The 21931-nt window shown below is 54.7% G+C and overlaps 2 protein-coding genes across 2 annotated transcripts; one reads left to right on the forward strand and one right to left on the reverse strand.

Annotated features, from left to right (window-relative positions):
- The first annotated feature begins 10340 nt into the window (after positions 1-10340).
- Positions 10341-13154, forward strand: LOC104578545 (uncharacterized). Its single transcript, XM_010226104.2, has 2 exons — positions 10341-11393; positions 12176-13154. Exons 1-2 carry the CDS (start codon positions 10451-10453, stop codon positions 13030-13032), a joined length of 1800 nt encoding a protein of 599 aa, XP_010224406.2. The 5' UTR covers positions 10341-10450; the 3' UTR covers positions 13033-13154.
- Positions 13155-15586: 2432 nt separating this feature from the next.
- Positions 15587-18927, reverse strand: MISP (mitotic spindle positioning). Its single transcript, XM_088526740.1, has 4 exons — positions 16886-18927; positions 16546-16742; positions 16314-16352; positions 15587-15970 (listed from the first exon to the last, which is right to left on the reverse strand). The coding sequence occupies exons 1-4, from the start codon at positions 18888-18890 to the stop codon at positions 15884-15886; spliced, it is 2328 nt and encodes a 775-aa protein (XP_088382866.1). The 5' UTR covers positions 18891-18927; the 3' UTR covers positions 15587-15883.
- Between the last annotated feature and the right edge of the window lie 3004 nt (positions 18928-21931).

Genomic DNA, 21931 nt, shown 5'->3' on the forward strand with positions numbered 1-21931 from the left:
CATGCCCCAGAGCTGGATTCCTCCTCTGTGACTTTCCCTTATCTCAGAGAGGAGGCAGGTTCCTGGTTTTTGGAGCGCCGCAGCAGCCCGTGTGCTGGTCCCTGTGTCTTCACAACCGCTTCCTTAGGATTTATTGGGAGCATTTCTGCTCCCCAGTACGTGGGAAACTCCTGCCATTCCGGTGCCAAATACATAAAGGTCTGTGCCCTGCCATAAAAGCTGAAGTACAGATGTATTTTTTGCACATTTTTTTCAGGAAGGAAGGTGGCTGAAGAGGCACCCTAAGCTCTTTTCCCTGGTTTTCCAGGAAGTGAGATGCTGGAGTCACAGTTTGAATGCTGAGCATTCAACGAGCAGGCCACGACTCCGTGATTTGATACTGCAGGAATGACCTTGCTCTGCAAGAGAAAGCTCGGTTTTGTTTCCCATGGTAAAGTTAGAGTCTGGAATCCTTGATATGAACATGTTTCCTAAGCTCTCAGGAAGCCTTGAGGGAAAGTCTGGACAAACAGCAACCACTCAAAGTAATTTCCTTACTCCCTAACTTGGGCCACCAGAAAATATGGTTTTAGCAGAGGTTTGCAAGACCAGGATGCGAGCCGGCTGTCCCAGCTGAAGATTTTGCAAGACATTCAAATTCCATTAGTCTAGGAAGCATGAAGGATGATTCCGCATTTCAGCCATCTCCAGATCCACAAGCAGCACAGCCCCTTGTTGGCTATGAAGCTTCCAGTTGCTTACCCTGTAATCCCGACTTCTTTTGTCCTTGGAATAGGCTCCACGTAGCATAATTAAAAATGTCAAACATGCTTGAGAAACTCTCCAAGTTACTAAAAATGAACGTGAATTTCCTCCCCACAGCCTCGCTTCATCTTTCCCTTGCCCTGGCCTCAGCTTTGCAGCGGGCTGTGCTTGCAGCCCTGCAGCATAGTTTGCATTCCACTGCCAAGAATGAACAGTTATTTATACAAACAACCATCCTCGCAAGCACATCCCTGCGTGCTATCCCAGGGCAGGGAAGTAAACATGATTTCTCTTGCTGTCCTCTCTTGTCTCGCTGAACTTCTACATTTCTTTATTCAGAAGGAGTTTTGCAATGAAGGGTTAGTGCTGTTCAGTCACTTTGCTGTGCTGCAGATCTGCTCAGAAACGGCCTGCAATGCTTTTGCGTTTCCCTACTGTGATTTCATTTCGTTACGCTCTGATGGTGGTTCCAGTTTCCTGATAAACCACTCGGGGCCCAGCAGCTTTGCAGGGAGCTTTCGAGAGCTGCCTGCGCCTTGAGGGCTCCGTGTGACCTCCAGAAACTGGAATCCCGGGCTGTTTTCCCCCAAAACTCGGCATAACTCAGCTTTTCCCAAGCCTGAGCTGTGTCACGTAACCCTGCAGCGAGGCTGGCGCTGTAAAGGAGATCAACAGCAGCCGAAGCAGCAGCCAGGCGAGCGGCGCGGGGAAGGCCGATGCGGCGGGGGGCTCATGCATTATTTGTGCAGCGTCGCCGCCGCTCGCCTGCCACGTGAAACGCGAGCTCCTCGCGGGGTCCCCGCCGGCTCCCGCCGCTCGCACGGGCGTCGCGCAGCTGCTGGGTGTCCCCAGCCAGGGCAGCTCTGTGGTCTGAGCACTTGAAATGCAAAAAGGGGCTGTAAAAGAGCTAGGGACACGCGCAGAGCATCCAGAACCCCCCAGGTGGGTATGTCTGCAAGCTGCTCGTGACTGCGAGCGCGGCCGCGCGGCGCCAGCTCCCGCTCCGGCTCCCGGAGCGCTTTGGAACCCGGATAGAGAGGGCTACGGTTACAGCCGCTGGCTTAGGCGGAAGGATGGATACTCCATCACCTGCATTTCTAGACTGGTGTTTTAAGAAATTAAGCCTCGAAGCAGTTTCTAATGGATCCAGGGGAATATTAAAGAAGAGACATTGTAGAGTAGAATGCGTGTTTTCAGAAAGAAAAGCTTTTTTTTTTTTTATGCTTTTAAAGCATCAAAGTCAATGAACTACTACAGTGAATGAAATAGAAGTTTTAGTGAGTACTTTCCATGAACCATTACTGAATATTTATTGCCTTAATACTTTCTTAGTAAGTTCACTGGTGCCAGTCTTAGAAAAGCATATTTAGTTTTGCTGCAAAACTCCTATAGAGATAAAGGATGAGCAATGACCCCAGAGGGCATTAGGCAGCACCAGGGCAGGAGTGCTGAGATCTACCCGCGCTGCCCCAGTCGTTCCCCAGTTGCCCCTAGCACTTGTTGGCGATGCCATGCGCTTCCTAGGCACTAAGAAGCCCAGCTGAATGAAAGTCCTTCTTCCCAAATTGCTTCAAGATCAAATATGCCCAAATCCATCCAAAAGAGCAGCAGGGCTGAGACACGACCCCTCCGTGCGCCCGCCACGAGGCCGCCTGGTCACACAGGCCAATAAAGACATCATTTTCCCTGGGCTCCAGCTCTGTTAAACACAACGCTCTGAGTGATTTCCTACTTGGATCAAAGATGCGTTTGTTCCAGTGCCACTTAAGTTTAAAAGGCAATAGTGGCACTGAATGCAATCTCCCCGGTGGCAGCTGCTGAGGTTCAATTGGGTTGTCAGTGCCGTAATTATGCAGCGACGTCTTCTGTTTGCCAGCCCATGTGTTCCTGAAGGATGTTGTGTAATGGAAGCAGCACAGGGAAGCTTTGCTCCCCGAGCTAAGAGTTTCTTTTGCGGTATAAAGACTTGCTTATGTTTTAGATGGTGAAAACATGAAGAAACTAAACAGCCCCCGCGCTTGTTCGATCAAGCTAGACGGGACGCACATGAACAGAAGCAACTGCCTAAGTGCAGTGTCCTAGACCTGGTGCTTTAATGCAGACACAGACCACATTTTTCATGTGCTGCACCCCCCACGCTTCCCTTCTCCTCATTTCTAACTCAAACCAGTTTTTCTGTGCAACAGAAACGCGCATATAGTAACACCCCAATGCCAAAGTATTATATAGAGCATTAAAAGAAGATTAAGGCTTGAACCTGCAGAATGTGGAAGTCAGGCAGCATTGAGAGCACCCAAGGTCTCAGCTGCCAAAGGAACAAAAAGAAACCTAATAGCCTTAGATGCTTCATATTTAATTTAGTAAGGGGCTCAGGTGGAGGGCAGCAAAGGCCCCTGCAAAGGCTGAGCAGCAGCCACGGGGACCGGCTCCGTGGGCCAAAACACAGGTGCACAAAAGGCCACTTGTTTGCAGAGTTGGGAGTGTTATGCCCATCTCCCTGGTCTGCATGTGCAATATACCTTTTCTAAACACCGTTTAGTACATGTCTGTTCTTATTAAAGGATAGCATCCGCATTGTACGGGATGCCTCCTAATGTTCTAAATATTTAGAAAGGGCAAAATCAGCGTCACATCTAAATGCTCGGGAGCTGTCACTGGCTCCACGGTGCCCATCTTGCAAACACCTCAAGCCAGTAGGGTAATTTTTGTGAATTGCAACGTTCCTGCTGTGGAGCTGCATTTACTTCAGAGGGGCTTCCCTGACTAAATTTTCTTGCTCTAAGGCAAGAAATAAGCATTAAACCCACACGTAATTTACTGAGAGGATAATGTTATTTAGCTTTCGACCCCAAGCTGAGCCATTACTTGTGCAGCAATCAGCTGCCCAAGAGCCATTCGGGTCCCACAGAAATGGACTGAAGTTTGGGGAACCTTCTGCTTATGGATCCCATCCTGCTCGAGGGATCCTCGAGTTGCTTCGAGACCCCTTCTCTGCGTGACTAACGTCTCTCCCGCGGCCCCCCTGTCTTGCAGGTGATCGTGAGGCTCCAGCCCAGCTCCCGCAGACGCCCGCGCTCCACGAGGCCTCCGCAGCAGCCCCCGGGGAAAGGTAAGGGAAGGAGCAGCACTCGGAGCAAGGACACATCTACAACAACCAAGGCCGGGGCCCTGCGCGGTCCCCGCGGCCCGTGGGCGCTGCCAGGTAGGGTGGATTTGCAGCCAGAGCCCTCCGGTGCCGCTTGCTCCGCTTTGGTTCTGAAGGACGTTCAGCAAACCTTCCTAAACCCTCTCAATCTCAAACCCGTGTTAGCTCCGCGCTGCACCCACACCCCTGGTGCGTCCGTGCCGATCGTAAGTGCTCCTTGAAACACCAAAGTCCTTAAGCTAGGGATGAGTCGAATTGCTCTGTTAAAATTGCTCTGTATTATGAAAAGTAGGTTACCGTGTGTCATTGTGACCAATTAGGTCTAATTACAAGTCGCAGCTACACTGCAAATACTATTTAATAACAAATTTCTGTGACACTTCATCCAGGTTATTTCGTGAGGTAGGATGTTACCTGCCGTTTGTGGCTGGGTAAAGTGTGAGGCAGGATGGAGGAAAGGAGTGTTTCACCCAGGATCAAACAAACAGAAATAGGTGCCAGGCCCCGACTGTCACAGTTCCGAGCAGCCGATCATACTTCCTCCAGCACGCCCTAGTTCTTTTTAGTTGAGTTGGTTGTTAGAAAATACTCATTTGTGATTTTAAGCTTTAGAAGACTGCTCAGAAATATATAAGAATTATATATACAATATATATAATATATATAATATATATATAATATATAAGAATATATAAGAACAACAGCAGGGTGTTGGACTAGGTGATCTGTAGAAGTCCCTTCCAACCTTAACCATTCTGTGATTCTCTAATAAGAAGATTTGCAACTTTCCCTTAGAAAACTAAGGATTTTTGATATTTAATATTAAGAAAATCCTCTCAACGGGGCAAACAGTAAAAGCACTGAAGCTACAGCCCTTCTCCCCCGCCAAGGACTGCAAAGAGGGAAGGTTCTGTACCAGGGAAGGCAGCACTAGCAGCCAGCACGCCCCACGCTGCACTTTTAGCGGTCAGATAGCGAGTTGCCTGCAAAGCCAGCGCTTTGCAAGGTTGCTAAATCCATGCTAGGAGCTTTGCACGGGATTTTTGCTGTTTTCCTGCTCTGGAGCGCTGGGGACAAAGGTTCTTTGGCAGCACCGAAAGTGCCTCAGGGTGGCGGCATCCTGGGCGTAACCGCGCGGCACCTTGACCCGGCCGTGCCGAGCAGGATTTATGGAGCGCCGGAGCCGGGTCAGGGCTGCGGCCCTGGCGCGGGCCCCACGAGGAAGCCGAGGGCTGGAGCAGCGTGGCCAGGCCCAGGAGCGGGATCGGAGCCCGGAGCGCGGCCAGGATGGAGCCCGGAGCGCAGCCGGGATGGAGCGCGGCGGCCGAGCACCCTCTGCCGGGATGCGACGGGCTCCGGCTTCCCGGCTCCGGCTGCAAAGAGCTGCCCCCACTTGGCACAATCCCCTTCTTGTTTTGATCCAGCTGAGCTCAAGCTCTGGGAAATAGCGAGCATTAAAAGTTTTTTATACTTCTATAGAAACAGAGAGCGCTGCCACATGTTTAGGGAAGTTGCACTGGGTGAGAAATTCCACAAATAGCAAGAGAAGCAATTAGAGAAGGAAACGCTGCTCCGAATGCCGCCTTGCCGCAGCCTCCCCCCCTTAGGGTGGAACGGGATCATTTCCATACAAACGGCTGTTGGGAACCCAGTTCCCACAGTCAGGTCTGTGCAGATACCAGCATGTGCTCACTCGGAGCGCAGGGCTGGAAAAAATCCATGGAAAAATAAACCCGTCTGTCTGTAGAACTGCTGTGAAAACCGGTGGCCCGTTCTCCCCTTGGGGAGCAAATTGCAGCCATGACGCCGCTCCATGCGGAGCATTACCAGGATACGTAACAGAATTTTGCATTGCAATTCTAACAGAATTTCAGCATTGCAGAATTTGTTGTACCAAGTCATAGAATTGCCCACTAATTCCAGAGAAATAAAATATTAGGATCTATTTATAGCACTTAGTTTTCCCTTTACTCCGTCTGTTTTTAGTGGCCGCTTGCAGCCTGTTGGACCAGGCAGCTCTCTGCCAGCTGCGGATTTTTATTAGCTCTTCTTAGGCAGACTTGCTCTGGAGCTGCCCACGCAATACAAGGACAGCAGTGCTGTAAAACAGGCCCTCGAGAGAGGGGATCATCAGAGCTCAGAGGGAAGGAGTTGTGTCCAGTTCCTTGGACGGAGATACAAAATCTCCTTTAAGGAATGTGGTTACTGCAGATAAGAGCAGTCGCTCAGACCGGTGCGGTCAGGGCCTGCACTGGATGGGACTTCCTAGGAACATTTCTGCAACTGGAGGAATGCTGCCCTGGAGCAAGCACGGAGCCTGTCGTGGGGGTGGTATTTCTGCAAGGGAAGCAGAAGCTGCTGTTGGAAAAAGGTCATGGAGCAGGAACGAAGCTGGAAAGGTGCTGAGAAGCCTCTGGTACGGGGGAAGGGGGAGGACAGACACAAACATTGCAGAGAACAGGAAAGACCAACGTGCTGGAAAATGATTAATCCATGCCAAAGGCCCTTGCTGAGCGGTGGGACACGCTCAATGTTTTCTGGCCCCGGGCCAGAATACAAGTAGCCATGGGCCACTTCTGGTGCTGGCTCTGCTGCTCTGGTTGTGGGTCACAACCAGACTGTTTTTAAGCACAGCTCATCCCATTCCTGTGCCACATTCTCCTATCCATGTCCTGCAGCAGCAATCCAGCAAAACACCACCTCTTCTGCGTGGGTTTTCCAGCTGTCCCGTGTCCCTCCACCTCCAGGACACGTTTCACAAACAATCCATGCCGGGGAAGGGGCAGGAGCCAAGTTTAAGTGCTGTTGTTCTGCATCCTGTTGTTTTCCTACCAGGATTGTTGCAGCTTCCTGCACTGTCTTATCTAGAGTCAGAAAGCCACAGCTCCCCTGTTTACCCACATTGTGCCGTCTCCACGTTTGTCGCCTGTGGAACAGGGAATATTAGACCTCAGAGAAAGAGTTAGCTCTATTCCAGGGTGGTGGAGAAGCCACAAGGCGGTTAAAGGGCTCTCAGTGGCCGTGCAATGAGCTGCTCTATTTAGTTATCCCGCTCGCACAACCCTCTGCAGTCACAGAGGGCTCCAGAGACCCTCAGCCTTCCCCGAGCGATACCCCGAGCTCTCCTAAATGTAAAAGAGCAAAGATCAGATGTTTGCACGTGCAGGCTCCGACAGAACCACATCCACAAAATGCCGAGTCTGCTTTTTTCTGATTCTCAAACTAGACACAGAAAACTCAAAAAAAGAGGAAGACCTTCAGTTCTTCTGGCCACTCTATAGTTTTAGAAGCCTCCATAGAAATGCAGCAGACTTGCCAACTATTTGGCCACGTTTTCCTGAATACGGGTATAAAATAAGCATATATTGTGCTGACATTTTGAAAGTTTATTTTGTAGATTAGAACTGTGAGAAAGCAAAACCTCGTAGCTGTAAGGACATTTAACTTCCTCTGCGGACCATGAAGTTCCCTTAGCTCTAGGTTATAGCAGTTCATTTTTTTTTAAGCCAGCCTTTGCCATCCGGCTTCGGCACGTGCTGCTCTGCTGCCCGGCCCTGCGGGTTTGTCCGTAATCAGATGGGAGCCTCTGCTGGAAGGATCATTAAAACGCTGCATCGTTCAGCCAGGCAGCGACCGAACCAGACCGGAAAACAGGACAAATCCCCAAACCTCCAACACCCGCCACGCAGATCCCATCAGTTGGGCACATGGAACATCGTAGTATCCATCAAGATAGATTTTTATCAGCTGAAGATCAGAGAAATGTGCCGATTCACCCCTATAGATAAATACTTTCTTTTTTTCCCGCTTAATTGCCACAGAATAAATCCAAATTGATTCCTATTGGACACTCTCTTTGGACAGAACCTCAACTGATATAAACAGGAGAGCAGAGCAGAGCTGAGGGGTCCTTAACTGATTACCAGAGCTTTTATTTGGAACTAAATATCAAAAGAAAAAGGCTTTTCAGAAGAGATCAGGAAAAGGAAGACATGTGCTCGGAGATAAAGCGGGATAAAAGCATTCCATTTAAAGCGCCGGCGATAGAAATCAGGGAGTCCATCTGCCACGTCAGTGACTCCGGGGCCTTGTGACCACGCAGAGCTTCCCATCCCGCTGCCCTTTCCCACACCAGCCCCAAGCGCCAGCTTCGCTCCTGTTCGTTTGACCGGCCCATTAGGGAGGAATTACTCATTTTAAACCCATAAAACTCAGACTTCCACAAGCAGCAGCAGCTTTCCCAGGGGTTTGGGTCCAGCTTTGCAAGGCTAAGCAGAGCGGGCGGCTCTTGGAGGCGACTTCCAGCCCCCTTTGCTGTGATCCGCTGTGAAGGAGGCCATGCTGAAAGTAAAACCTGCTTTAAGGCTCCTTTTAAACGTGTTTTTTTCCCTAAAAGATTTTTAGAGGGATTTTTGGAAGGAAAGAAAGGCTTTGATTGAGAAAACGCTTTGAAAATCCAAGCTTTGCATGTCTTAGCATATGCAAAACATGCAGAGCACCCAAGGCTAAACTTATGCACAGAAAGGCACCCAAGGAGAGGTGCTCGGTGCAGGGGGCCCTGCTCCCCAAACAGCAGCTCTCACCTCCACAATTCCTTCTCCATAGGGAAGGAAAACTGACTTGGCAAGAGGGAATTTGACCTGCAATTTGTTCTTTGAAAGGAGCATTTAGTGCCCTGACCTGCGTCCTGAGGGTAGGGAGAGAATTTCTTGGGTATTTTGCTTTTGTCTCCTTTCTGCTTCGGGCTGCGCTTTGCCTAATTGCAGAAGAGTCAGTAATTGCTGGGGATTTGGTGCTGGCCCTGCCTTGTCCTGGCCAGACACTTCATGGCTCTTCCTCCCACATGGAGCAGCTTTTGCCCAAGCCTTTTGCTTTGGGCTCTGCATCCAGCAAAGCTCTTTTAACTGCCCTCAGCCCCAGCTGCCAGAACTGCCCACGGAGACCAGATTCCCATGGCCAGGCCTGGCTCTTTTCTGCCTCCAAATGCTAAACTTTAATTAATAACAGCCTAAGACGCCCAGAGCAAAGGCTGCCACGGTGAGCTGGACACACAGGCTGCACCGGTGACACGTGGCGAGGCCACCGGCCGGCAGCCACTTGTGTCACCCACTGCCCCTCTGTCACACAGACCTTCGTGGCCTTCAACACTGCTGCATTTAGGTTTTCAAACAGAGGGAGGAAATTCAGATTTTAGTATCTGGTAAATGTGAACTACCTGCGCAAAAAATGCTCCAGTTAGGAAATTAGCTTTTTTTAAGGTTTGGAAGTCAGAAATTTCCCAACCTCAACCCATTTCACTGTTTCTGGTATTTCCATTTCCGGAGTTTACTCCAGTTTCTGCAAACTCAAATTTGCAAACAGCCATCTGCGTTAAATGCTCTGCAAGGGACCATCTAGGGAGGGTTTTAAAAACTAGACTATTTGCAAATTTTATGTTTTGTTTCATCTTTGGTGTGTTGCAATCCTACAAATATTTACACAAGTAGCATTTCTGTATACAGTCTGTGCAAGCTTTGCTCATGCTAGTAAGGTCACATCCTTTGCAACATCCTTCATTGGGGGCCAAGTACTGAAAAATTTCCCTGCATCTGCTAGCCAGAATTAAAATATATATGTGTATTTATATGCATACACAATGATTATTTTAGGTTCTGAGAAAGAAAGAAGGAAGGAGTAGTCAAGAAAAAAAAGAAGGAAAGAATAGTCAGTCACTGAACTCCACTTGAAAGCACATTCAGTAAGACAGAAGACAGCAGCATGGTGAGTATTTGGCTATCCTGGTGTTCTGTAGCATAAGGAATGCCACAGACAATGTTTTCTAGCAGAATCAGTTATAGTATGAGAATGTTGTAGGTTTTTTTTATGAGTTTATGTAGGTATGTGGATGCGAGGTCCGTTTTTCAGAAGAGCATCCCACAGATTTCTCCCCCGTGTGTCAAATCCCCTTGGTTGCAGCCGGAGTTGCCGTTTTGCCGGAGGGAGGGAAGAGCAGCCGCGGGGAGGCAGGAGCCGGCGGGGCCGCGCGCCGCTTCCCGGCACCCTCCGTGCAGGGGTTGGGAAGCGGCCCCAGGTGCAGCCTCGCTCGGGTCCCAGGGCTCGTGTTTGCCTCTAAGGCAGGCTAAGCCTTTTAAGCACAAACAAGTCATTTCAAAAAGCCTCACTGGAAGATTCACCGACTTAGAATTATCAATCCGTTGAGACCGGACTGGAAACAGCCCCCAGGTTGGTCATTTTATACACGTTCTCTTCCACCCAAGTCATTCCCACCACTTTTTTTTTTTGCAGAATGAGAATGCTGGTGACCGAAGAGGCAGTGGCGTCAGCTCGGTTCGCACGGATCTCTCCAATCTCGTGACTTGGGCCCACACTCATGGAACTATATGCAGTCAAATCCCAACCTTGGAAAACGGGCAGAACGTGGGTCACCCTAGCAAGGATAATTCCATTCTGTGGATATGCGGTGTTGGACACGCGTATCACTGGTCCTGTGGAAAACTATGCTTGAGAAGTGGAGACGAGAAGGAAGCTGCAGAAGAGAGAAAGAGGGCTCTATCCTATGAGATGTCATCAGGGGAACCCAGTTTACATGAAAAGAGGTTCAAGGTAACCCCATCTTTTGAGAGGGCTAAAGGAGACTGCATTCCCCCGGGGTCACGTAGCAGATCTCCAGAGGTCACTCCGCACAAAGACGACACTGTTTACCTAACAGGTGAAGCACCAACAACACTGAGAAAAAATGACAGCACGCTGATCACTCAAAAAAACAGTAAATCCATGAGATCCCATTCTGCAGCAGAGCAGCGTTTTCCAGTACCTGATGGTGAAGTCAAAACTGACCTACATAAGGTGAAGCTAGAAAGCAATGAAGATCTACAAATCATCTCTGATGAAGAGCAGTTTGTCTCAGATGCAGAAAACCAAATCGACAGAATCAACTGGAGTATGCTGTCAGAATTACAAATTAAAGGAGTAGCTGCTGAGGTCGAATTGCAAATGCATCGCAATTGGAAGACAGCCATTAACATGCAGACAGCCACCCACACGTGTGGCTGTGCCCCCGTGGAGAAGCCACCGTCGACTCCTTGCTTACAGGAGGCTTTAGAAGACGTCAACCAGAAGAGCCTGGAAAGCAGCTGGAAGCTACTTCCTCTTAATCCTGCAGAGCCCAAAAATGAGACCTCTAACGCAAGGAATTCCTCTGGTTCAGCAATATCTAAAGAACATTTCAAATCTGTTCCTGTTTCTGACGTTGAAGCAAAGGCCCAACAAGAGTCCCCTTCCTCTGTGACATTCTTTGAGTTTGAAGCCACAGTAGATGTCCAGCAGCATCTCCAGCTGAGCTCTCCTGAGCGTGGCACGTCAGAAATAAGCTTAATTAGGAACTTTGCTGAAATCCCTATTCAGGAGGGTAATCCATTAGGATCTCAGCATGCACCTCATGTTTCAGCCTCACCGAGTCCAGCAGACAAGAATTCAGATCATCCACCGGTGTCTTCAGACAAAAGTGAGAGCCTGCACTTTTATTCCTGGAAGGGTTTGTGTGTTTAGGGGCGCATTTTAATAATTGCTTTTTCAAAATGGTAAGGGAGGGCAATTTCATATAGCTGCCAAAATCTGTCTTGCAGCATGTGCATAAATGCGTCTCACTTGGAGCACACTGTTTCTGCTAGAAGGGACTAAAAGGTTCCTCCCGTAAGCAATCAGCATTTCAATAGATAATGCCAATTACTGAGGTTTATCCAGCAGTGGCTCAGCTTTAACCACCCGTTTGGAAAGCTTTGGTCTTTCATTTTACTCCATACAAAGTCACAGCTGCATAGAATGACCCCCCCCCCTTATTTATTTTATTTTTTTTAAGATGTTGTTAGACTATTTCTTTAATTGATTACATTTATCATCAGAAGCTCCTGAGGATTCACCTGGGTACGTCTGTGTAATAGCTGTTTCTGCCAAGATAAATCACTTATGGCTCTCGTGATGCCTCCCCATGTATTGATTTATAAACTCTTCATCTCCTCACACAGACCAGTCAATAAAAATCCCAAAAAGGCAATACAGAGTTGTGTATAATCCACCTCAGTCCAGCTACAGTATTTTAAGATAACGACTGGACTAGCTTACTTCAACCACCAATCAAACCAAAGCTTTAAAGAGATACATGAACACCCCATTACCTCTGAACTATTTGTAAAAGAAAGGGAACATTTCCTTATATTTCATCTCCTTATATTTCATTGATCCCCTTGTTAGTTCTTGCTATCCACAAAGCTCTGTCTTATCTTTTAGATGTCTTGAAAAAGTGGGAGAATAAGAGAAGCCGCAACGCTGGTGACATAAAAATGTTCAGAGACTGGTTGACTTTGCATTTCCCTTCTGAAACGCGTGAGATCTTCCTCCTGCCACCAGAAGACCTCGATGGTTACCTGGCCTCCTTCTACACCAATGCAAAGAAGCAGAATGGCACAGAGTTTTCTGCCAACTCTTTGTACTTCTTCCAGAGCAGCATAGACAGATACCTCAAGGATCACAGCTATGAGTACAACGTGGTTAGAGGGATGGAGTTCAGAGCATCCCAAGAAGCCTTAAAACAAAAGTGTCAGCAACTAACACAGAAAGAGAGGGCGAGGGATTGGAGTGTTTTGGAGACCCTGACAGATAGAGATGTGGAAAATCTTCATAAAAAGGGGGTAGTAAGTCACACACACCCTGAAGGCTTTTTACATCTCATGCTCATAAATATCATTAGGGGGTTTGGGGCAAATACGCATAATCAGAGTCATAATCTGTACTGGGGCCAGCTCGTGTTGAAAAAGAACGAGGAGGGGCTGGAATACCTGGAATGGAGGAATGGGCTTGAGGCAGAGGCAAACACAGGGGAAACAACTGTGTGTGTCTATGCCAAGCCCGATAATCCCGAGAACTGTCCAGTCCAGGACTATAAGGAATATGCCAAGAGGCGGCCGCTGGATATGCTCCATGACTATGACCCGCTCTACCTGGCTCCCAAACCTCTGTGCTCCGTGTGGGACCAGATCTGGTACTGTAGGAAATCGCTGACAAAAGCCAAAATGGAAAAGATCGTGAAAGTTATTATCCAGCAAGTCAAAGGAACCGAAAAGAAGCACAAGAAACCCAAGTATTAGTTTCTGCTTTGCCACTTTCTTAAGTTTTAAAGTAGCTTTCAAAAGGTTTATGTGGCAATAATTAGTGTAGGTTGAAAGAACAACCCTATCCTATGTTCTCCTGTAAGAACAGGAAGTCAGCAACAAATTTATCACCTTAGTTTTCAGGTTAAGAGAAAAAGCTTCTATTATTCTTTCTATTAAATGAAATTGGTAATTCCGTAAATGAAATATAAACGCGAAATCTAAGATTCTCCCATTTAATACAAATTAATATTATTCTATATTGATGAGATTATATGAAAAAAATAGTATTGGCATGGAGGGGGCAGCAGTTGAGTACCTTGGCTAAGAGCTGCATTCATTGGCACCCAGGGCTGCCACTGCTGCACTGGCACCATAACGAACGCCCCGGGTAGCTGAGGGGTGGGAGGAGAGCAGCGAAACACGAGCGGCATCGGCTGCTCCACAGCAAATCTCAACAAGGTTTATGGCATTTCTCTTAGATTTTTAGATTTAGAAGGTTGTGGTAGTTATTAAGTTATTAAACAAGCAAACAAAAGGCTGACAGCATTGGAATATTTTGTAGTAACCATCGTCTCCAAAGTGCTCAATATGACATCTCGGAGAGGCTCGGGTAGATGCTGTTAACCATTCCATCGTATATTCCCTCACAGTCCGGCCGAGCTGTTGGATGGAATTGTTGCCGTTTCCCAATAAAACGTTTTCCTTGGCACCGTGTGCGTGTTCTAAAGAGACGACGACGCAGCCCAAACGAGCGAGGCAAGAAAACCCGGCCCGGGTGCCAAGGACCCACCACCCCGAGGCAGAGGGATGTAGAAGAACACGGAGTTTTCCTGCACCCTGTAGATACCGGTAGGGCCCGAGGAGGGAGCCCCTCACCTGCCCCTTCACACCCAGGGACCTCCAGATCCCATTTACAGCACTTCCAAGCCAAGTGTGCAGCAGATTGCACTACAAACGAGTAGCAGCCTATATGGATCTGCTAAAATACCCAGCATCAAGGATTTAATTAGTAAAATCAACCAGAGAACCGTTTTGCTTTGTAAAACCAAGGGCGCACATTTTCAGAAATTTGGATTAACCTCCCCATTGCAGCTCAAACCGTCACCATTATTTTAAATAATTAGCAAATTACCTGTTGCTGACTGACACCAGAACTTCCACGTGAGCTTTTACATTGAAAAAGAAACCAAGCAGAGGCCAAAGGGTGGCTGGGGCCCAGTGCCCTCTTTTATTGGGTGTTAACGATGGCCAGATAGCAGCAGCTCCGCTCATCAGTGAGCCCCTGCACCTGGCAGTTTCCTGCAGAAAAATCCTGTGCAGGATCTACGGATTAACCAGATTTTTTCTTTTTAATGACTAAAAGGCAGTCATAATGTGATTTTTTGAAAATTAAAGAATTTTGCACACACATATTGGGTGGAATTCCAACTGTCTCTGCGCTTCGCTGCAGGGCCATAGAGGAACTGGAGAGAAACGCTTAAGATAAACCCTTCAACACGTGGTTTCCTCTGCGCATCTCAAGAGCAAAAATTAAGAGAGCAAACTGCAGTGGAGAGGAACTTGCGGTCGAGCGCTGAGCGGTGGCTCCGTGTCCCCGTGTCCCCGCGTTGTGGCCGCGCCGGGGGACACAGGGTTGCCCAAGCCCGGGCTGGGGGTTCCGTGAGGCCCCCAGCACCGCAGGGACCGGGGTGACGGAGCGAGCGCCGCTGCCACCTCCCGCCACAGGACGCGGCCGCGCTCGGGGCTTCTAAAAACCAATTCCTTCTCTTTTTGCTGCACGCTCCTGCCGAGAGAGCGGGGGAAGCAGCAGAAGGGACCTTGGCACATAGTGGTCCCCGGGGCAGGTCCCTGCACGGAGAGCTGGGGCCGAGCGCGGCCCCGTCTTGCCGGCTTCAGCCTCTCGTAGGGGCCACCGAAGCCACGTCGGGGTTGCCGCTCGCCACCCGCCTCCCCGGGCCATCGTTCACATGTGGCTGCGCCCTGCGCCGCTCGCCGGGAGCCATCTAGTGACAGGGACATTGCAGGGCCACCGCGCAGCCCTGCCGCGCTCCCGTCCCCCTTGCTGGGGAGCTCAGCTCCCCCGCGCGATGCCAACGTGGCCACCGGGGCCACCGGGGCCCTTCCGGATCGGCACGGAGCGCCTTGGGCTCAGCTCAGAGGCAAACGGGTCCCGGGACCGGGTTTCCAGCGCCCCAGGCCACTCTCCTCCGATGGCGCCGTTCCTTAGGAATGAGCATTCGGACAAACAAAACAGGATAGAAAGAACGAGGGGAACGATGACTCTTTAATAAATTAGCAAAATACACAACAGCATTAAAATATGCATATGTTACTTATCGCTGTGTCCCAACAGATACAGGACTTAAATCAGAACCCCTGATTTCCCAGCTGGATGCTCCCGTTGATCCAAGGCACGTGTCAGCCCGGGCGCCTTCCCCGGCGATGCCTGATGCCACGGTACCCAAAACCTAAAACCACTCAGAAATGCAACATCTCCTTTGTAAGCCAGAGATGCAGCTTCTCGGGAGAAAGGAGTTAAATTACCATATGATTTCTATTAATTTATGTCTCCTTGAAGAAGTGATTAAAAGCAAGAGATCTGCTTTTTGCCCTTTATAAAAAAACGTTACTCCCCCTCAAAGGGAAGGGGGAAAACCCAGGAGGATGTTTAATGCGTTGGAGCGATCATCCCTAGACGGAGAACGGGCAGAATTTGTGATTTTGCAGTCTCTGATTCCCAGGCCCCCCAGCCACTGAACTGATCGGGTATTTTGTGTCGATTGCATCCAAGGAAGGACAAGCAGGGAGCGGCGAGGGCGGCCGCGGCGCTGTCACGCGAGCGGCCTCACTCGTCGTCCCTGACGTACTGCCCGGCCTCCCAGCGCTTGGCCATGTCGCTCTTGTGACGGATCACTCTGGTGCTCTCCACAACCTAACGAAACCAAAACACACATTTTGAAACAAATAAATAAAGAGCTGCATTTCTAAAGGATCTTTCCTTGCAAATCTTTCCCTTCCAGCCAGAAATCCCCAACGTTCAGGTCAGGATGCTCGGAAGCAGCCTCAACACCTCCTGCCTGCTTTGACCCTCCGCATGGCCACAGCTCTGGGGCCACCTGGCTGCTGCTCCACCAAGTTCAGGCACGGGGAAAACAAGCCAGATTTGGCCCCGTGCCCATGGCATTTTGCCCCTTTCATCCCAGGACAAGGAGCAGACGCGTCCCCGGGTGCGGAGCGGGCGTCGCTCAGAGCACCGAGTGCGCAAGGGCCGTTACCTCTGTGTTGATCTTGTCAACGGGCTCAATGCCTGCGTACTGCGAAAAGAGGGGGAAGCGCTCAGGGCCGAGCGAGGCGGCAGGGACCCCGCGGGGGAGCTCGGCACGGCACGGCCGGCGCACGCGGCGCGTGGCACCGGCTTGTGCTCCGCACCGCGCGAGCGGCCGTCAGGATCGGGGACGGCGCAGGGGGGTTCTCCGTGCTGGGAACGCATCCGCGGGGAGCCCTCACCTTCCCGTCTTCCTTCACCCGCCGCCTCCTCTCGTCGAAGGGGCCGGAGCGGCCGGACTCGAGGGCCTCGGCGCTGGGCCCGGCCACCCGCAGAGGGGTGAACGCGGACGCCAGCGCCAGGACCCCGCCATGGTGCAAGACCGGGGACGGCAGCGGGGACCCCGACACCGAGTAGCTGCCGCTGACACCGGAGGCAGCTGCAAGAGAAGGAGCTGCTGGGTGCGAGGCCGCAAGGCGCCCGCCGAGGCCGCGAGGCTCCCGCCACGGGCACCTCCAGCAGCCTGGGCACCCAGGGCCACTTCCACGTTGCAGTTTGGGCTGCCCCGGCCCCGCTCCCTACCTGAGCTCTGCGAGGAGAGCGGCGAGCGCGCGCGCTCCTCGCCCGCCAGCCGCCGCCAGCGCCGCCGCTGCTCCTGCAGCTCCTCTTCCCGCTGCAGGTCGCTCCGGATCTCCTCCTCGATGAGCGCCGACGTGTGCGGCTTCCAGGTGCGCAGCGAGTACTGCTCCTCGCGGCCGGCTGCCCCCTCCGCACCCCTCTCCCTCCGCACGGGGCTTTGCGTCCCCATGGTGTCCACGAAGGAGACCCTGGGCTTCCAGAAGGGCAAGGAGAAGTATTCCCTGCGCAGGACGGCCGTGTCCGCGGGGCTCGGGGTGGAGCCGGGAAGCCTTCCTGCCCGGGAATCCTCGCTCGCCCAATTGCTGACGCGGGCGGAAGCGCCAGTGTCCATCTGCGGATCATCCCGGCTCCTCTCGCCAGTGGCGGCCACAAAGCGCGGCTGGTTGGCCTGGAATTGGGTCAGATTCACCGTGTAGACCGGGCTCCTCTTCCCGCCAGCGGCACCTTCCGCAGGGCTGAGACCGTAACCCGGGGCCGGCTCTGCCGCGGAGCCGTTGACCCAGCTCCCGCGGGATTCGTCTGCCCTCCACGGGGCCGGCTGCGGCTCCTCCTGCTGGAACACCCTCCTGCGCTGGTCCAGCTCCTGCGGCGTGCCCTTGTCGTAGGTCCCCAGCAGCCTCCCTTCCCTCTTCAGATCTTCCTCGCGCTTCGTTTCCTGCTCTATTTCCCGCTGGACGTAGAAGGAAGTGCGGCCTTTGTCCTTCCCCTTCCTGCCTGGAAGGGGGGACAGAGACATGGAGAGGAGCGGCTTGGTCTGGATCTCCACCAGCTCGCTGCTGGAGGTCAGCCGCGGGATGCCCCTCTCCTTCCAGAGGTTCTCCTCCCTCTCCATGGCCATGCGGATTTCCCGCTCGATGGGCGTCTCGCTGCTGCTCTTCGCCCCCTGCTCTGGGCCGTTGCCGCCAGCCCTCGAGGGCGCGAGTGTGTCGAAGACCTCGGTGGCGCTTCCGTCGCTGGCGTAGCCCGCATTGCCTTCGGGGAACATTTCGCCCAAGCCGGAATCCAGGTCATCCCTGGACGACTCTTTGGTCAGGCTGGATATTCGCACAGTGAGATACGATCTTTCCGTATCAGCCCTTCTCCCGTAGCCTTCCTCCCTCGCCGGTGCCTTGTAGGACGTGTTGTTCACCGGGTATCCGCTCCCGGCCGGCCGGGATGCCGCGAGGCTGCCGTGAGCCCTGGTCGCTGGTGCGGCCGTCTCAGCACTCCGCCACTCCTGCCCTTTTGTCACCAGCTCTGGCTTTGGAGACATGGCCTGTTGCCCGGGGCTGAGCAGGGAGCCCGGGTTGGTCTTCTCCAGCATCAGGAACTGTTGCCGGGCTGCGGAGAAGTTGATCTGCTCCGTGTCGATATTTTCAGGGTCAACAGGCGTCGCTGCCCGCCCGGGGGAAGGTTTGTCGAAGCAAACTGCGAAGCTGGGGGAGAAGCTGCCCTTGTGCCTGCCCTCGGCCTGGCTGCCCGCGTGGATGGAGCTCAGCTCGTCCATGGAGCTCCACTTCTCGGCCATGGTGCCGCTCTTCCGCAACGCCTGGCTCCGGATGACCTCCCTCCTCTCGTCCTCGAGCTCCTTCGCCTTCTCGGCTGAGAGGTTTGGTGGTGGCACCCTGCGCTCTTCCTCCTCATCCTCCCCGTAGAGCTTTGAGGGCTTCCTCTCGCCTCTGTAGGCCCTGAGGTCATACAGGTCCCCCGACCTCAGCACTTCCAGCCTGGTGTCTCTGTCTGGGGAGGGTGTCCAGACGTCTCCTCCTCCATCAAGGAAATTCGAGGGTGACTTAGACCTGAATCTCCACTCGTAGCCGTTTTCCACTCTCTGGACGCCGTGTCGAGAGGAGCTGAAGACGTCGTCGTCGCCATCAGCGCCTGAGCTGCCCAGGCAGCCATCGCCGTAGTCGAGCTTGGGAGCAGCCTGCGGGGACTGGAAGACGAGGTGCCTGGTGACTCGGTCCATCTCCAGGAAGAGTCACCATCCACTCTCCGCCACCTTTCCGGGGTTGTTGCCTCAGGCTCCTGCGTCACCGGAGACCTCTGGAGTGAAGGTCGGATCCCACTGGCCCTGCAATAGGAGAAGGAAAGACGTTGGGAGACGCACAAGGAGAAGCCGGGTCTTCTGAGGGTACCTCTGGGATCTCCTGGAGGTAGCAGGCTCACAGGCAGTGTCCTGCTGTCCCCAAAGCACCAGACAGGATTCACTGGGATGCACCGGGAGCACCAGCCCGGTGGCAGGGTGTGTGGCTGGGAACAGCCAACGTCACTGCCACCCGCTCCTTTCCGGAATTCCCAGTGGCGCCAGGACAGGGAGGAGGCCCGAGGAGCTGGCGCAATCGAAACAGGGGAGACCATAAAGCTGCTTCCCGGCTCGTAAAACGGGGGGGACTTTAACCCGGTGCCGCTGTGAGTGTGGGGAGCGCCCGTGGTGACCTCGACAGCGCGGCCGGGAACTGGGTGTGATAAGGACGGGGCGGCGGGGGCGCCGCCTGCCCGGGTGGGACCGCGGGCAGCACCGGGACCGGGCGGACGGAACCGGAGGCGGCAGCGCCCCGAGCCCCAGGGCGGCCCCCGGGAGCAGAGGAGCCTCGAGCGGCGCCGGGGCCGCCGTTCCCGCCGCTCCTCCCGCCCCGGGGAATGCGCGGTGACACCGCAGGAGCGGGAGCCGCCCCCGCCGCCCGCGGCCGAGCTCCCGCCGAGCCGCCTCCCGTCGCCCGCCGCACGCAGTGCCCGTTACCGCGGCCTCGAGGCGGCTCCCCGCCGAGCACCGGCACCCGCGCGTCCCGGCGAGCTCCCACGCGCGGCCCCGACGCGGGCAGCGGCCCCGCGCCCCCCGCCCTCGCCCCGGGCACTTACGGGCTCCGGCGCATGCAGGGGCCGCGGAGCCCGCGCTGCGGGGCGCGCCGGGGGGGCGGGCGGAGGCGGCCCCGGGGCTGGCGGGGCCCTGATAAGAGCTCCCTGCGCCGGGGAGAATTCCAGGAACCGGCCGGGCTCGTGGCGGCGTCGCGGTCGGTGACCCGCTTGCCCGTCTCCCCCCACGCTGCGGCGGGTCCCTGCGCCCGGTGGAGTCACCGTGTCACCCGCAGGGCGCTCTGCAGCCCGCGACGCCCCACGGTTCGGACGGCAGCGCAGGATGCACACCCGTGTGCCAATGTGCCCGTGTGCCGGCACAGCCGTGCGCCAACCACCAACGTGCCAACGTCAACAGTGACCAGAGCGGAGGTGCAGGGGTGCAAAGCGGGAGACGCAGCGGGCAGCGCCGCAGCTGCCTGGCCCCACAAGCCTGGAGTCACATGCAGATTCCACCCGGGAGGAGAGCGCGGCCCAAGCACAGGCCATTGCAGCTGCATGAGCACTGGGTGCTCCTGTTTACACCCAGGGGCCTCTGCCCGGCCTGGCTTCCTCCTGCGCCTGATAACCCCGTGTTTGCACACAGGGGCTGGGCCAGGGCCGCTGTCATGGCAGGAGTCGCTGCAGGAAGCGGCCCCGGGCCAGGCAGCTCCGCGGGGCCCCGGCGAGGAGGCAGCGCCACCCGCCACAGCAGGAGTGCGGTGACCTGGCCCCAAACTCAGCCCCGAGTGGGGCCCGTGCGTCTGGGTGCTGCTCCGTGGCCGGGGTCCCTGGACTGGAGCCTTCCCTGCCCCGACGTCGGTGCCGCACGGTGCCGCGGGAGCACCGTGCCATACCGTGCCACGGGGGCACCGTGCCCGCGGTGCAGCGCCCCGGCCGCCCTCGCTGCCAGCTCCGCAGATCCTGCTTACCGCGGTCCTGTTCTCCGATGGCGAGCGCGGCACCTGCTTGCCCTGGGGCTGGCAGTTTCGGTTCAGCCGGACGCCGGGCGTCTCCGGGCGGGAGGCAAAGTCCGCAGGGATGGAGGCGGTGCCAGGTGAGCACCACACCTGCGGGTGCCGCTCCGCCACCGTGCCCAGCCCGCGGGCAGAGCATCCCGCGCTCCCGGTGCCGCGTCCCGCCGCATCCCTCGCTCCTGCTGCCCGAGCCTCGACGCGCGGGCAGGAGCGGCGGCCACAGCATCCCCGTCCCCAAGCAGAGCCGAGGCGGGTGGTTCACACGGTTTATTTGCTGGGTTCGGGGTCCTACAAACAACGGGGACAGGGCGCATCAGACGGCTTCGCCACAAACCAAAAGCGGGGTGGGGTGGGGGGGGGCGCAAGATGCACATGGGGGCCGGGGGCTGCAGCACCTCCCGGTGGGAATGGCCAGATCCCGCTCCGGATCCAAAGCCGATGGAGCGGCTGGGGATGTGCCAGCAGGTGAGGGGGGGGCCAGGGGGGACTGTGAGGAGACTGGGATCGATGGGATTGCGGGATCAGGGCGGGATGGGCCTGGCCCAGGGCAGGCGGCCGGGGCGATGCTGGGATGACGCTGCGGGATGATCCCGGTGCTCCCTGGGTGCCCGGTGGTGGCCTGTGTCCCTGCCGAGCCCCGGCCGCTGCTCCCTGCGGCCGCGCGAGCCGAGCCGCAGCCTCGGGGCTAACTGGGGAACCGGTGGCAACTGGTGGCAACAGGGAGGGCAGGTCACTGCTCACAGAGGGGCGGTGGCAGGGACGGCCTCGCGCGGGGCCGTGCTCCGTCGCTCACGGCTCTGCCGCTCCGGGGCTGCGGGGAGGCGCCGGAGCCCTGTGCTCCGCGCGGATGCCAAGGCTGGAGCAAAACCCCGGGGTGCTGGGGTGGGGGGGGGCGGCACCCCGGTCCTGCCCCACGGCTGCTGGTGAGACCCCGGCAAGGGGGACACTCGTGATGCCGCTGCAGACGCTGCCCCCGCCGCCTCTCCCGCCGGCCCAGGCCCTTCCCCTCGCGGGGATGCCGGCTCGCGGGGATCAGCTAATGACACGGCACCGTCCCCTCATCCCTCCAGCATCGGGGATGCGGGGCCCGAGCCAGTAACCAGCGCGGGGGCGATGCCACGGCCTCGAGGTGGTGCTGCTGTTTGCACGCTTCAAAAGGCCGCGTCGGAGTTCCCCAGTTCTTACGGAAAACAAGAAG

The sequence above is a fragment of the Tinamus guttatus genome, unplaced genomic scaffold, assembly GCF_059628265.1.
Source record: "Tinamus guttatus ecotype Peru unplaced genomic scaffold, ASM5962826v1 Tinamus_guttatus_pri_ptg000254l, whole genome shotgun sequence".
Lineage (NCBI taxonomy): Eukaryota > Metazoa > Chordata > Aves > Tinamiformes > Tinamidae > Tinamus > Tinamus guttatus.